The 15,534-nt window shown below is 42.7% G+C and overlaps 1 protein-coding gene across 5 annotated transcripts in view; it reads right to left on the reverse strand.

The window, feature by feature from the left end:
- itsn2a (intersectin 2a) overlaps positions 1–15,534 on the reverse strand; it is a 78,950-nt gene that overhangs the window by 33,672 nt on the left and 29,744 nt on the right. For all 5 annotated transcript variants that reach the window (XM_078173749.1, XM_033649223.2, XM_033649222.2 and 2 more), the window contains exons 7-16: positions 14,658–14,751; positions 7,726–7,868; positions 7,373–7,436; positions 5,398–5,535; positions 5,210–5,316; positions 4,860–5,122; positions 4,626–4,775; positions 2,878–3,018; positions 2,677–2,764; positions 2,438–2,577 (exon numbers count right to left, since the gene is read on the reverse strand). In XM_078173749.1, the coding sequence (XP_078029875.1) occupies positions 2,438–2,577; positions 2,677–2,764; positions 2,878–3,018; positions 4,626–4,775; positions 4,860–5,122; positions 5,210–5,316; positions 5,398–5,535; positions 7,373–7,436; positions 7,726–7,868; positions 14,658–14,751 (1,328 nt within the window). The remainder of the gene's footprint in view (positions 1–2,437; positions 2,578–2,676; positions 2,765–2,877; positions 3,019–4,625; positions 4,776–4,859; positions 5,123–5,209; positions 5,317–5,397; positions 5,536–7,372; positions 7,437–7,725; positions 7,869–14,657; positions 14,752–15,534) is intronic.

Here is a 15,534-nt window from a genome sequence, read left to right on the forward strand (position 1 = left end):
TTATCCTACTCAACGCACAGATTAGTGGTATCAATCTTCACATCTGACACCTTTTTCCCACCAAAATTAGCGTGTGGGTTTTTAAATGTTTTTTAAACCCACTAAAGATAGTTGACAGACTCCATTCCTATTGCCAGTAGGCAAGTATACCTTTCTGTTTTGTTTGTTTCCAGGTGTGCCACGTATGACGTCACAAATGCGCCAAAAACAGGTTAGTAAACAGTAGAAAGCAGCATGGAGGCCAGTGGAAATGTGATGGTTGTTACTTCATTTTCATTTATTCAGTCTCTCTTTCAAACTCAGTAGGCCCGTTTCCACCGCAGGAACTTCGGGGTAATTTTACGGGGCCGGGGCCGTTGGTGCGTGTCTCTACCGCAGGAACCACCCCCGAAGGACAGAGTTCTGGAACTTTTACAGGGGCTAAACAAGTCCCTGCCTCGGAGTAGGTACTCAGAACGGCCCCGAGAAACTCCTGGCTGGGGCTTGGGGATTACTTGGTGCTGACTGGATATACTCAAGGCGGGATGTGACATTTTGTAAACAACAACATGGTTATCGTAGATTAGCTGGGCTAACCATTAGCTGTTAGCAGTGTCTGTAGTAACTCCGGTCATGGTCCGTGAAAAAAATATTTTTTCCAGCGGATATCTTAGTTACAACATGATTGAGCTAGCAAAGCAGTTTTGTGTTGCTATGTGTGGTATTTATTCAGTTTTGGGAAATCACTATGTCTAGAAAGCATCAGCTGACAGGGACAGCTAACAGCAGCAGCAAAGCTAACATCAGGACGTCATCTGTTAAAAGTCTCCCGTTGTCAGATACGACATGAAACTACTCCAGTTAGCTCAATCATGTTGTAACTAAACATCCGCTGGAAAAAAATATTTTTTTCACGGACTGTGGCCGGAATTATTACAGACACTGCTAACGGCGTCCCTACGCCCCTACGTCGCCCCTGTCAAAATGGTCGCACAACGATTACGTCACATACAGTGCCCGGTAACTTTACAGGAACCTTCCTCCTACTCCGCTCTCTCAGTGGAGACACGGCGGTTCAGAGGGCTGAGCGAGAGGACGTTCCTGTAGTAGTTCCTGCCCCCCAAATAGTACCAGGAACTTCTTCAGTGGAAACGGGCCTAGTGCAGACCAATTTGGAGCGATGTTCACGCGTTGCTTGGATGGAACCAAATGGAATTTATGGCTGAGATGACGAAGAGTCACCAGTAAAGTGGCGAACATTAGCCAGTCCACCCAAGTGTCATGTTTCCATCACTGCTGATCGGAGCGAGAGCCAATAAATACTTGTGACTGCAGAGTCATTTGTCTCGAGCATGAATGCCAATTGTGACCTTTCCCACTAAAAGAAAAAAGCTGGACGTTAGTGGGTGTTGGTGGGGTTTTTTTGTCCAGTGGGAAAGGGGCTTCTAGTTCCCGAAACGTCAAACTATTTTTTGATTGCAATTTAAATATACATATATTTATATATATGTGCGTGTCTGCTCAGTCTGCTCGACTGACAGGCATCTTAATTTACCACAACTCCACTGAGGTACTTCACAACAGGGTTGGGCAATCAGATGAATATATTGTCTATGGGCGATTGGCTCAGTACATTGCTGGATGTTTTTTTGAAAGTCGACTTTTGTAATTTTATTTTACTTAAATTATCTGCCTCTTAAGAGCATGTGGGAGTCGCTGTTCAGTGGGCAGCTGGCACAAGGCGAGAGCGAGAGAGAGCGCATAGATCAGCATATGTTCCACATCTAACCTTGTGCATTGTTTGTTTTTACCAAACCAGAGTTGATGATTGTTGGATCAGTGACCAACAAAGACAGTTTTGGTGAGTTTTACTTTGTTTCTGTTGAGTTTGAATCAATGTGTTATGGTAATTAAGTTAGTCTTAGTTAGGTGAAAGAGAGAAACTTAATTTCAGAAGGTGTACAGTTGTATTTTTCTGTTTGATTAGAAGAACAGGTGTACGAATATTTCCTTTGTGAGTTTATTTTGTTTATTCATTAGAAGAAAAGAAGCTAAGAGAGCTTGTGGAACGTAGCGAACACACTGCTTGAACAGCAGTTGTGTGTGGCTTGAACACATCTCCCAGCCGCACACACAACTGCGCAAATATACTGGCAATTCCTGGTTGCTGGGCTGACAGTGGACGGTTGCTCAAACCTACTTCACAATATTTCTTGACTTGACAACTAACCAAGACATTGGAGAGTGGTGAACTAAGCTTTCTCCAAACTAAAATCTTTGGTTGACATCAAAGTTTTTCTACAATCTGTGGTCTGAGCTACTCTGCAGTGGCCTGACCCGACTCTTCCTGGGCTAATTTAGGTTGTGTTGGATTCAAATAGTCTAAACTCCTCTGAGACGGGCTAAAAATGTCACTACCATCCTCCGTCTCCCGAATCAGTCTGTGCTGACCACTGACCTTAAGCTCCTTGTTGTACTGCTCCATCTGGGCCAGTTTGTCTGTGGTCTCTCTCTCCAGAGTGTCAAGCTGGTCTTTCAGCCTCCGACAGTTCACCCCTTTCTCTGTCACGCTCCCAGTCAGAGAGGTCAAAGTCACGGCTACGAGGCAAAAGTTTAAAGGTCAGATGCAAGTGAGAGAATTCAGTGACCGATATGATGTCTGTGTGTTTGTGTAAGCAGAAGGCGTTTGTAACCCACAGGGGATTTTGTTTAGGTTGATGTTTCGCAGCTTCTCTGTCAGTCGCTGTTGCTCAGGGACCAGCTGTGACAGCTTCCTCTGCCAGTCCTATTGCAAACACACAGTCATAAACACACAAACAGAAAATTACAAAAATACATTCATGAGCGTAATTTAAATGTTTGACAGGGAGGGACTGAAAACAAAAGTTTTTCTTTAACCTCAAACTGAAGCTGCAGTGTGTTGATCTCTACGATGCGCGAGTCCCTCTTCTGATTGACAAGGTCCACCTCAGCCTTCAGGATCCGCCTCTTGCTCTGAGCGTCACGGAGACGGTCGGAGATCTGCTTGTGCTTGTTGCCCTGTGAGACCGGGTAATTGATATCAGTATGTGCACATGGTTTTTCTTGCAAGAGTTTAGTAACATCTCTCTCTGAGGCTGTTAAGTGAACTGTAGTCAGCATACTGTTCTCCTGCTCCGGTGCGCACACTCTGTAGGTGTGTGTTCCTATATTCATTTGGACCAATGACTCCATGATACTAAACAGCTTACCGCAAATTCCAGTATCAACTGACATTGTGAAGCAACCTAGACAGCCAACTTTAACTCAGGTTACGGTTAGCTCAATTTTAGTTTAGTAAAAAGCCATTTGTAAGGTTACATAATTTAGTGTCACGTTAGCATCACGTTAGGTGGTGAAATAATTTGGCAAGCTAGCCAACTAGCATATCCACTCAGATAGTATTTTGTTTGCAATAACTTTAGCGAGCAAGCAAGTTAAGGTAGCAAGCTAGCTGTAACTAAGCTATGTTGTATTAATCTGGAGTTAGCTGCTTTTTAACATTAGACGATAAAGTAATTTTTAAACAGCAAGCTAACGAATTTACCTGCTAGACCAGGCCCTGGAGTCTGGGTGAATTAAAACATGCTAATCACTCAAGACAGCATTTTGCTATGTTAGCTTGCTAGCAATTCTTCCGTGTTAACAGGCAAGCTAACGTTCGCTAACATAAGTCAGTTTAAACCTAATACCGCAATATATTGCATGTCCGTGCTTCGTGTAATGTTAGGATTTCTTTTCAGCACCAGGGGAACTGAAATTATGATATGGGGCACTGAATCTGATGGATTTACTGTTTATCAGACAACAAATGAGACAAGAATTAGCTAGCTAGCACAGCCTGCGGACCCTCCTCCTCATTCCTCGCCACTAGCACACGACTTTCCCGTGAGGAGAGTGGATGGCAGCACGGACCTTAGCTGCTGTAGCAACCCCAGCACCAGGGTTCACAGCAAAATAAAGTTTACTGATCCGACAGAGACTTGGGGTGATCGAGAGGGCAGTCTAGAAGCAAGTCCTCAGGGCTTGGGTGCTGAGTCTTGTTCTGGCTGAATTTAAGTTGCTACAGGGCGCTAAGTGAAGGTTTGTCTTGTGTGTGTACATCTTAGCTAATGTTAGCTGGTGTTGCACACTGTTAGCACTGCAGTGGAGCTGAAGAGGGGCAAGACTCTAGGGCAGTGGTTCCCAACTGGTCCAGATTGGTCCTTAGTCATTAGTTCAAGATCCACAAAGTTTAATTCAGCGTCACACTTGCGTTTGGCCATGTCGTCAAGCTAGTTTGTTGTCTCTGTTTAATAGATGTCTGTTATTCACCTACTCTACAACAAAATAAAATAAAAGCGTGTGCAGGATATTCACTGTACGTCCAAAAAAAGTGCGTTTTTTTTTTTTTTTTAAATTTCAACACGTTTGCGAGTCACTTGGTCTGTTCAGAATGGACCCATGACCCACCAGTTGGGAACCCCTCTACTAGGGTACATACATCAAGGCACACCCTTTGGATTTTCCTGCAAAGTTTAGCCCAGGTCCTTTACATAGACGTCAATCCACAGGCCATATGAGGATTACATGTATAAAGTTGCATACAGAACCTTTAAATGCACATTTGAATGTTGGTACAGTCTCACCACAGCCTCTAGCTCCAACTCTAGACTCTTCTTTTTGGCCCTGAGTCTGGAAATCTCTTCCTGCTCCCCCTCTCTCCTCCTGCCAAGCTCCTCTCTCTTCCCACGCTCCCACTCCTCCCTCCGCTGGCGCTCCATCTCCTGCTTCGCCGCCTGAAAGTACAAAAGAACTTGGTCACCGGACATGCCAATCTGGACGTTCGGCATCTCACGTGTGAGGCCACTTCTCCCACTTACCTCCTTCCTTTCCAGCTCTCTCAGCCTCTCCTCCTCCCTCTGTCTCTCCATCTCCCTCTGCCTCTCCAGCCGTCTCTCCTCCTCCAGCCTCCTCCGGTTCTCCTGCTCCCTCGCCTCCCTCTCCCTCCTCTCATGAGCCTCTCTCTCCTCCCTTTCTCTCCTTTCCCTCTCCTTTCTTTGCTCTTCCTCCAGAGCCAGTCGACGTTTCTCCAGCTCAGCACTGCCTCGCGCAAAGTTCTCCTTCAGCTTGTCCTCGAAGGAGACTAAGAGGAAGAGGAGGAGACGATATGGCACAGTGGAAGACCAAAGGCTTACACATTTATAAAACATAGATACAGGACAAGTCGTACCACTGCTCTTTGGCTTCTGTGCAGGTTCTGTCTCTGGTGTGTCCAATAAACAGGGAGTTGTGTAGGGGCCTGTTCCATTAACAAGCTCACTGGGCTTGGTTCCTCCTCTGAAATGAAAAAAGAAGAATCTCTGCAGTTGTAATCATGAATATATTGATGAACCCACCGAGTCAATCTGTCTGTGTTACCTGAGAGAGGGAGGCACCAGATCTTGAGGCAGTGTGAGGGGAAGAGGTCGGCCAGTTTTAGCCATGTCCACCAGGTGCATGGCCAGAATGAATTCATCAGCTTGTAGCTGACCGTCCTTATCCACATCCGCCAACGTCCTATTCACACACAACACAGTAACTCACATTGTAAAGCAATAAAGAGGAAATCTGTTACCTTTTTGTTGAGACTATCACGATTTTAAAGCAGCATAATTGTTTTCTTTAGAGGCAACAGGACAAGCTGTAAACAAATTATCACCTTATAAAGTTGTTCTGGGGAAAAAGCTGGCAAACAGGGCTCTCATTACCGAAAAAATATCCTAACTGCTTGTCTAGAAGAATCCTATCTTCCTATTTCAGAAGCAATTCCTAAACTCCTTAACTGGCTGTGCCCCATACTATCTCACACCTCTTATCTCACCCTAACTTTAAGGTCTAGTGTTTAGGATTTAGTAGCCTCTGGCAGTGAGTTTGCAGATTGCAGTGCTGGGCAAGCTACTTGGAGAATGCAGTGAGCTAAGCTACCAGTTACTCTACATTAAATAAAGCCTCACTACATTGGCGCTATCCCCAGAGAAATTAAGTAAGCTAAGCTACGAGAAAATGGCAACAGTAGCTTGATACTTGCAAAGCTGCTTTAATTTTTTGGACTTTATGCCAAATCAGCATCATCTTAGTGAAAACTGTTAGCCACAAATGATCCGTTGAATTGTTTATTATAAAATACCAGACTTAAACTGGAACTTTCTTCCTTTTTTGAAGACTTTGTGACATTTGAACATGTCCTCCAATAACATGACATCATCAGTCAGGCCTCTTTCTGAACATTGCATTGTTTCAACTCGTCTCATCGCAAATCTTTGGTCTGAACTGGGCTTTAGTGTCTGGTGGTTATAAACTAATGAAAACATAGCTTTCAATACTATATTCCATGTCTGTCAGTAAATTCCCTTAATCCTACACACTGGACCTTTAAATCACATTCATCAAAAAGTTTTGTGCAGTAAATCATTTCAATAATATCCACATAAAGTGAAGTAAAAATACCAGAGTAGTTGTGTTTTAATGGCATCATCCATCTACATGTTCTGCCTGTCTGGTGATCAATAGACTGTATCATCAACTTAAGAGGCACACAGCCTGAGATTCAATTCATTTTTAGTCATAAAGCCCAATATCACAAATCACATTTTGCCTCAGAGGGCTCCACAGCATATGACACCCTCCGTCCTTGGACCCTCACAACGAATTAGGAAAAACTCCCAAAAAATTCCCTTTAACAGGGAGAAAATGGAGAAAACCTTAGGAAGAGCAACTGAGGAGGGATCCTTCTCCCAAAATGGACAAACAAGCATGTGCACAGACCAGACCAGCATCATGAAATTACAGCATAGACTGGGATTGCACGATAATATCCGCATGTCATTGGTATCGGCTGACATTGGCTTTAAAATGAACTGTCAGAATCGGCCAACATGCTTTCCACAATGAACCCTGGACAGGTCACCAGACTATCACAGGGCTGAAACATAGAGACAGACAACCATTCACACTCACACCTACGGACAATTTAGAGTCACCAATTAACCTGCATGTCTTTGGACTGTGGGAGGAAGCTGGAGTACCCTGAGAAAACCCACGCTGACACAGGGAGAACATGCAACCTCCAAACAGAAGGGCTCCCCCACCCTGGGTTCAAACCAGGAACCCTCTTACTGTGAGGCGACAATGCTAAGCACTGCACCACCGTGCTGCCCTATATAAATATCGTTATCGGTTAAATGAGTTGTTACATACCAGCATATCGGATATCGGTAAAAACTCCAATATCATGCTTCCCCAGTATAGACAATCCATACGACAAAAAGTTGTCACAGAGACAAATAGATGTGGCTACCTGCTGGATCATACATGGATATGCACACACTTACACACACACACACCTTATACTCACCAGATGGTAGCGAGCTGAGTCTGGGTTAGGTTCGATGCAATCAGCGCATTCCTAACCTGAGGTCCTGCGAAGTATAAAATTACATCAGAAATAAAAACAAAGGGAATTCTCACGCCAGCTGACGTGGACATGTTTGTGTATATCTGACTACCACGTTCTGTCAAGTGGGGTTAAGTGCAATCACAAGAGTACGTGAGTGCATGTGTGTAAAGTGAAGCTGACCGTGAGTATGCTCTGTCAAACTTTGAGAAGGCCACTCATGAGCGGCCAAGCGGTCCTGAGAACCTCGTGTTTATTTAGGCTGGAGTGTGTACATATATGTGTGTGTGTGTGTGTGTGTGTGTGGGACCTACCAGACAAGTAGCCACTCATGAGCTTGTCTAGTGTGTTGAACTGCTGACGGTACTTGAGTCTCGAGCTCTGCGGAACGGCCCAGTCACTTGCGCCTGTCTTTGGAGAGTTACTGGCCAACGACGTGGTGGAGGAAGAGTTTGAACTATGGACAGAGAGAAAAGAGACATGTTGACACGCAAAGATATCACCTAAAGGGAAGTTACACAACAATATTATGTGGTCAGTGTTTCTTTTCTCCCTTGTATTCAAGTCTTAACTTTAAACCACTAATTGCTCCGAGACTCCCCGGTGTTATCTCTCAGCTCTTAATTAGCTGTAGAGGAAGCAAACGACCACGTAGACAATGACTCTCTGAAACGAGACAGCGCAGTACTCTCGGGCTATGCTAATCAGCCGTTCTGTTTTTATTATAAACAACGCCTCTGCAAGAATAGCAAAAGGATAGGCTGGGTCGATGATGTTCTTTTGAGAAGAATGTACTTTTTTCCGTTCCATTATAGCTGGGCGGAAGCATGCAACACTCCTCTGAAATAAAAGAAGAGGTTTCAGGGAGACAATAGGAGATGCAGTGTGGGATCCTCCCTCTATCCAGAGGCTTCTTTTCTGTGTTATTTTGAGTGTGAGTGTATCTGTGTGTACTTGTACTGGCTACATAGTGAGGACCAAAAAACAGATTTTAGCCACAGAGTGAAGATGTTTGCGGCCAGTCCTCACTTCTTCAAAGGCCTGTTTGAGGGTTAAGACCAGGGCCCGTATTCACAAAGATTCTCAGAGTCCTCTCAGAGAGCTCCTAACTTAGCCTAAAAATTCCTAGCAAGGAATCTTAGTTTAAGAGTGATTCAGGAAGTTTCTGAGAGCAACTCTGAGCAAGGAGGGGACAGAAACTTTTATCCTAGTGAGGAGGTGTGGTTGAACCCATTGCTAGGTATGATGCAGTATTCTAAAAGCTGTGATTGGTTGTTACAAAAAAAAGCGCTCCTAGTAATGAATGGACAGTGAAATCAACCGATCATAGAACTTAGACTGTATTAAGAAATGTGTAATTGTGAAAATAATTTTATGTCATGATGATGAAACTCAGCAAAATTAAATTAATTGTTACACAGCTTCAAAATGTTTGAACGTACCTCATTCACATGCCGATTATTATAGCCTATTGATTTACTTAATGTTATGTTTACTCGCCATGCTGGTAATTTTACTACTTAATCTATTTGATATTAATGGTGGACGCAGACTCAGCTGTCAGCAATTACTATGATTGCTGGCCTCCTTGTAAAAAGCGGTTTGATTTGGCAGAATGACCAAAACAATGAATGAAATGGAGAAAAAACGAGAGAAGCCGAACTGGACAGAAGAGCAGTGCCTGCTGTTGTCACAGCTCGTGGAGGAGAACAAAGGAGTTTTAAGAGGGAAATTCGGTCCCGGGATCACGGCACAAGGGAAGAGGTAGACCTGGGAGCGCATTGCCCGACACATCAATGCCTCGTTCCCTCTCCTTTTACGCACAAGCGATGAGTGTGAGAAGCGCTCCTACGTGCTGCAATCCAAAGCGAGAGCGGAGAATGCAGCAATATGAGGCTGTTAAAGCACCGTAGCCTAATGGTATGACTGGCCACTCTGCTGACAGAGGGTTGTGACAGACCCAAGTCATCACTGCTACACACTGTTGCATTTTCCCCGTAGCCAGGCATCGCAATGTTGTGATGACCTTCATCTCAGGCATTATTGCGTTACTACGCTGGGTGGGAAAAGTAAGCTCATCCCTGATGAGGTCAACCACAAACATTATCTCTGCACGATCAAGCCGGTAGCGTCTTATTAAATCACTGTCGTTCAATATACGGAGAATATCTCTCCTTCCTCTCTGTCTTTCCGCCATCTTCTCTGTTTAAGACACTCTTAGGCTTCTTAAAAGTCCTCCTTCCTCCTCTTAACAGTTTTTCACCTTAGGAGCTCTCTTAAGGCCTAAGATGCTTTGTGAATAACTTTTATCTTACCAAGGGAAAATTCTAAGAAAAATCTTAAAATTCGAGGAATTCCAAATTTTTCTTTAGAATGACGTCACTAAGAGCTACTTTTAGTCTTAGGATTCTTTGTGAATACGGGCCCTGGTTTTTAAGGTTCAGGTTACAATTAGGTTTAGCTTAGGGTAAGGTTAAGGGTTGGGGTATTAAATTAGTTGTGATGGTTTAGGTTAGGTTAGGGTAAGGGGCTAGGGAATGCATTATGTCCTTACAAAGATAAAAGTACAAAATGTGTGTGTAAGAATTCGAGCCACCAATAAGGCAAAAGTCATTTCTCTTCAAATTTGTTATACACTCTTAGAAATAAAGGTGTTAACTAGAACCATATAGGGTTCTTTGGCTTGTCCCCATTGAGAAACCCTTTTTGGTTCCTGGTAGAACCTTTTCTTAAGGTTCCACCTGGAAACTTTTACCTAGAACACAACATGAAGGGTAATACCTATAACCATCTGTGTAAGGTTCCACCCAGACGCTCCTATTACCCATTTTCCACCAACATGGCACTAGTTCCATTATGGTTCCTGCACCTAATTATGAATTGTTCTGAACATTTTGACAAAAAAAAAATTAAATTGGTTCAGAACCTGAAAAGTTGGTTCTCAGTTGGAAACAAACAAAAAAAATAGCAGGTTTTCCTTGACCTGAAGTGCGAACTCTGACAACATCAGTAGGTGTGTCATATTCTACAGGTTGGAAAGAGAGGAGGGAGAAGGCAACAATGGAGGAGTCGTGTGAGAAACTGTCAGAAAAAAAGCGTGCAGTGATCTCCTTAATAGTTGGTCCATGCCTGTTTTGTTGGATCAAAAAAATATCTGTAATAACAGAACAAATGCTTGCAGATTGTCAATGCAAAAAGCCATTTTGCCAACACTGTTTACTTCTGTTGTGCATTGTGCAACACCCTCAGTTAATGTGTCCTTGATTACAATAGTTCTGATCAAAACTGTTCAAATTGTGGGCTGGTTCACTAGATAGCACCAAGGTTCCAAGAGTCTTGAACGGAACTGGTTCAAGAGCCAGAGTTAATTTGGTGGAAACGGGGTATCTGGGGGTCCTATCCAGACCTTTCTAAGGGTGCTAACGAGGACCCATACAGGAGGTTCTACCAAGAGCCCTTTTATATTCAAAGGGTTTCATTTAGAAACCACCCACTGGGGCTCTACAAGTAGTAATTGATTACATTGGTTACATTACACTAATTCTGGTTTATGTTTAACAGGTTAGGTTGTGGTCAAGGGAACCACGACCAGAGGTCTTGAGCTTCGTAAGGCCCCTATAGGGCTGGGGCTGATGTAGTCGAACGCAACTCACAAAAATAATTGTTCACAATCAGGTTTTTAGGGGGGATAGAATTCATGAAATTACTACTACTATAGCCTTAACTATTTTAATGGCACAGACGGATTGGGAGCCGTAACTTGTTGCCAAATAAGAACAGAATACAAAAATGGCAGTTACCAGGTACCTATGAAAAAAAAACAACAACCAAGCAAACAAAAAAAACAAGAATTTCAGCAAACCATGCTGTATTGTATGGCAAAATATCCGCCCTTATCAACTATGACAGAACACAAGTAAAATGAATCGACTGAGGGGATCCAGACACATCAACAAGGAATTCCATTTGGAACATGGATAAACATTTGGATATCTGAGGGCCCATGTTTTCAACAATCCTTCAAAAAAGGACTCTATCGGAACCCTTAGTCTTACGAAGAACCCTTTCAAGAACTCTTCAATTGCTTGTACGTAAAACCTCAGCCCTTCAGGAAGACCCTTATTTCTGAGAGTGTTGGTCTGAAAAGAAAACAAAGCAGGACAAGAACAAAGTGTCAAGTATGATATAAGAGGATGTCTCCATGAGGACTGGAAGGTTAACGCGATGTGGGTGTCTGCTGGATCAACCTGTCCTGCTATTTGACTTCCTAACACTCCCATCGCCCTTATTTATGTTTGTCTTACCACCTACACCTGAGGCCAGGACAAACACTGGGCCATTTAAACCATTACTCTCAAAACGAAATCAGATACCACTCCTATCCTTTTCCCAAACCACACAATGAGAAGTATCAAGGATAGTGGATACTTCTATTGTCTTTTTTGAAGGGAATCTTGCTGTTACTGAAACTGCACAAAACCACCCAGACTCTGGTTTCATCTTTGTTGACTCCCACTGCTGTGACTATTCCAGGCAGAGACAAAGTGCTTTGTGCAAAAACACAAATGAAAGTTGGACTGTCATAGATGTAGGACCACTAACCCCTCCAGTTGCCATCTCATATTTCCACTCCATTTCCACTTTGAGACCTAAGTTAACATTCACGACTGAAAACATGTGATACTATTAGCATTTAATTTGACAAAACTCGCTAGTGACAAGCTATTAAAACCACTCAATAAACATCATACTATATCTCCTTTAATCTACATCTATCTGTGACCTGTGTCTTTGTCCTGCAACTGAAACAAAAACTCAAAAACTACAGTCTACAGCCATGCTGGCAGCTGCATAAGTACAGCAGTGCTTTGGGCTAAATGCTAACATTGGGATGCTAACACAATGACAATGCTAACATGCTGATGTTTAGTAGGTTTATTATATACCATGCTCACTATCTTAGTTTAGCTTGTTGTCATGTCGACATTTGCTAATTAGCACTAAACTCAAACAACTGAAAGGGTAAATAAACAGTAATTTTAGCATGTATAGAGTCAGCATATTTTCACATCTAACTGGGAAAATTAAGGCTTTATTTAAACCATACCAGAGTTTTGTTTTTTTTCCTATCGACTTTGAATGAAGTGTGTTTTACAATGATAAAATTCTTGTTTGTTTAAATGGAGTCTGGTGGGTTTGGCGACAGTGATTTCAGAGCTGTTTCTGGTTAAACAAAAAGGATGTTACTCTTTACAAAAAGGTCTATCTCTGTAGGGATCCTTTCCACACAATCTGAGCCCATCAGTGGCAAAAACAAGCACTGTTAGTGGACTTAAATTGACAGTGCAAACAGTGCACCTTAATGGAAGCATTAAAACTTGACTGAATTGGATCATTAGATAAAGCATTTGAATGGCATGAGATCTACGGCACTTATACTATCGTGCACGACTTTCTCACACTTCCAAACCAGAGACCGGGAGCGTCAGCGTAACAAAAGAAACTCAATACAACTGAACTCACAGAGTGAGCGGCATCCTCTCTTCCCCTGCCTGCCCCACACCCATTGCACAGTGCAAGAGAAGAGAGGGGAAGAGTCCCCGTGTTGATGGCAGATAAGCCATGGACTGCAATGACTCTGAGCAGCATGTGTGGTATTAAATTACAATATAATATTTTTCTCACCTTTTCCTTAACAGTCTGAATAAGTTGCTAATTTGTCACTTGTCGCCTTTTAGAAATTAAGTCAATAAGAGGGTCTGAAAAGTCGCAGAATCTACTGTGAACTTTGCCAAGTTGGCAACACTGCCTGAGTGGTGACACTGCAGCCTGTTTTGTGACTGCTGGCTCACTCAATACTGGACCATAATCAAAAAATGTTGTTTCCATTAGTCATCTGTACACAAAAACATGGGAAAATAGGGTTATCCTTTCAGATTTGATGGGGCTCTCTTTTTTTTTTTTTGGAAAAAAACAAACAAACAAACAACTAGGGGTGTGGCATATCATTTCGTTCATGATGAAAGTGGTAAAATATTTAATACGATATAAAAAATTCATATCCTGATACTTGTGATATTTCGGCTTGATGACATATTGATGTCACTGTGTTACCCACAGCAACAACAAGCTTGGCTGAAAGCAACATTATTACCGACTCCGCGGTGGTTCCAAAAAGAGGAGCAGCTTCAGTAGTGTGGAATAAACTGTGGCGTCCTGAATGTTTTATAAACAGCCCCGGACTTCTCACACTCTTTTAGCTCCTTATGGCTCAGAAGGAACTCATTCAGCGGCTCCTCTGGCTGCAGCTTAGTGTCTCTCCCTGTCCTTTCTCGCCGTGTGCACACGGGAGTCAATGCTACAAGTGATTTAGTCATAAACCTTTTGTTAATGTAAACCTACGTGATGCTTGTGGCTTGACAAAAAACTACATATATGTGAATGTGCGATAGCTGTGGTATCATAACAGCCCGTTCAAGATGCAATCCACCCAGTAATTGTTAAAAATGTAACTCAAAACTACAAATGTAACCGTTATGGTGGAGATGGAGGTAAATTCAGGATCATGAAAGTCAGTAAGGTTGATCCTCTGGTGAGATGGCAATCCAGTCAGTCATTACTGATATAAAACACCAATGAGGTGGACCTAATATGGCGACTAAGGATAGATGGAAACTTCACAGTAACAGTGACCTCCTTCTGTAAGAATGCTATTTGATTCCAGCTCTCCTCTAATGTTTGTGACTGTAAACAACCCCCCCTTCCTTCTGTTGCCAACTAGAACATCTGATTTCAAAATGCCCTTCCTGCTCTCTGTGTTATCTAAGTGTTTCATCTTTCCTGTGTTCTGATCCTAAACCCTTCCTGCAAAAGCTCTGCCTCTCAGTAAGCACTGGACTAATGGGCTGCTGGTCGTGTGGTGTGACTTAGACCTGTGTTTATACCAGCGTTTCCCCTTAAAATTACTGCAAAAATAAATGTTGCATTTTAGAAATCCTTCGTGGTGGCTCCAACAGGATAAGCAGTTACGGAAAATTAATAAATTGTTTAATTTTTTTTTAAAAAAAAACAATCCTTACACTGCCTCATAAACTTCTGGGTACTTGATTCAGAATCTAGCTTCAAGGGGAACTTGGTGTGCAGAAAGAGGACATTCAAAATGAGCCAAATTCTCCTTACGGTGTCTGGGGGAGCTGATGTTTTTTTTTTTTTTTTACACAGAATGTTTTTATTTATTGGGTCTCACCTGCTGGATCCAAGGTCCAGAAGAGAGTTGGCCTTCGACATGCCAGTGGATGGAGAGAACGCCATTGGAGAGGAGAAGCCAGACAGAGGAAGCACTGCAAATCGGTTGGAGGCAGCTGGTTAATAAATAGTGAAATATCATTCTGACAAATTCAGTGAAATATGAGAAAACAATGCGGTGAGTTTTTTTAGTGCATGCATGCAAATACATACAGAGTGTGCACGTGCCTTTCCTTATGCAATCAATCTCTGACATACTGTTGACGTGCAGGGTGCAGTTGCCCTTGAACGTGTGTACATCTAATCTTATCTCCTCATACTTTACAGTCGCAGCACACAGAGCTCCCGCAGCAAGGTTGCTGACATCTGGCTTAAAACAAACTGATCGCTGTTTTCTGTAACCGCACGCTTAAGTCTCGAGATCTGTGGCACTGAGATATTTTCACCAGCAGAGAGAGACGGGGGGATAAAGATTGAGGGAACACCAAATAATAGAGATTTCACACTCACTGTCATTAGATTGTGCATTTCACTGCCAAAAAATGTAGTTGCACACAGTGAGGATAAAGACAGCAGCCAATGGACAGATGGAGGAGGTGAGAGATGAAGGGCACACAGTCAGACTAAAGGTATATCATATATATATATATATATATATATATATATATATATATATATATAAGTGCTCCCACGCCTGATTTCAATGTTTTAATCTAATGCATGCACTAACTGCAGTAAAGACTGTGCAGCTCTTACTGCATACCGCAACATAGACACACATACTGTATATACAGAGGCTACAGATACTTCCATATTACATTCAAGTCAGATATAGGACCTCAGGGAGCAGAGAGATAAGGTTCAACCCTTTCATGTTG

Source organism: Epinephelus lanceolatus, chromosome 13 (assembly GCF_041903045.1).
Source record: "Epinephelus lanceolatus isolate andai-2023 chromosome 13, ASM4190304v1, whole genome shotgun sequence".
NCBI lineage: Eukaryota > Metazoa > Chordata > Actinopteri > Perciformes > Serranidae > Epinephelus > Epinephelus lanceolatus.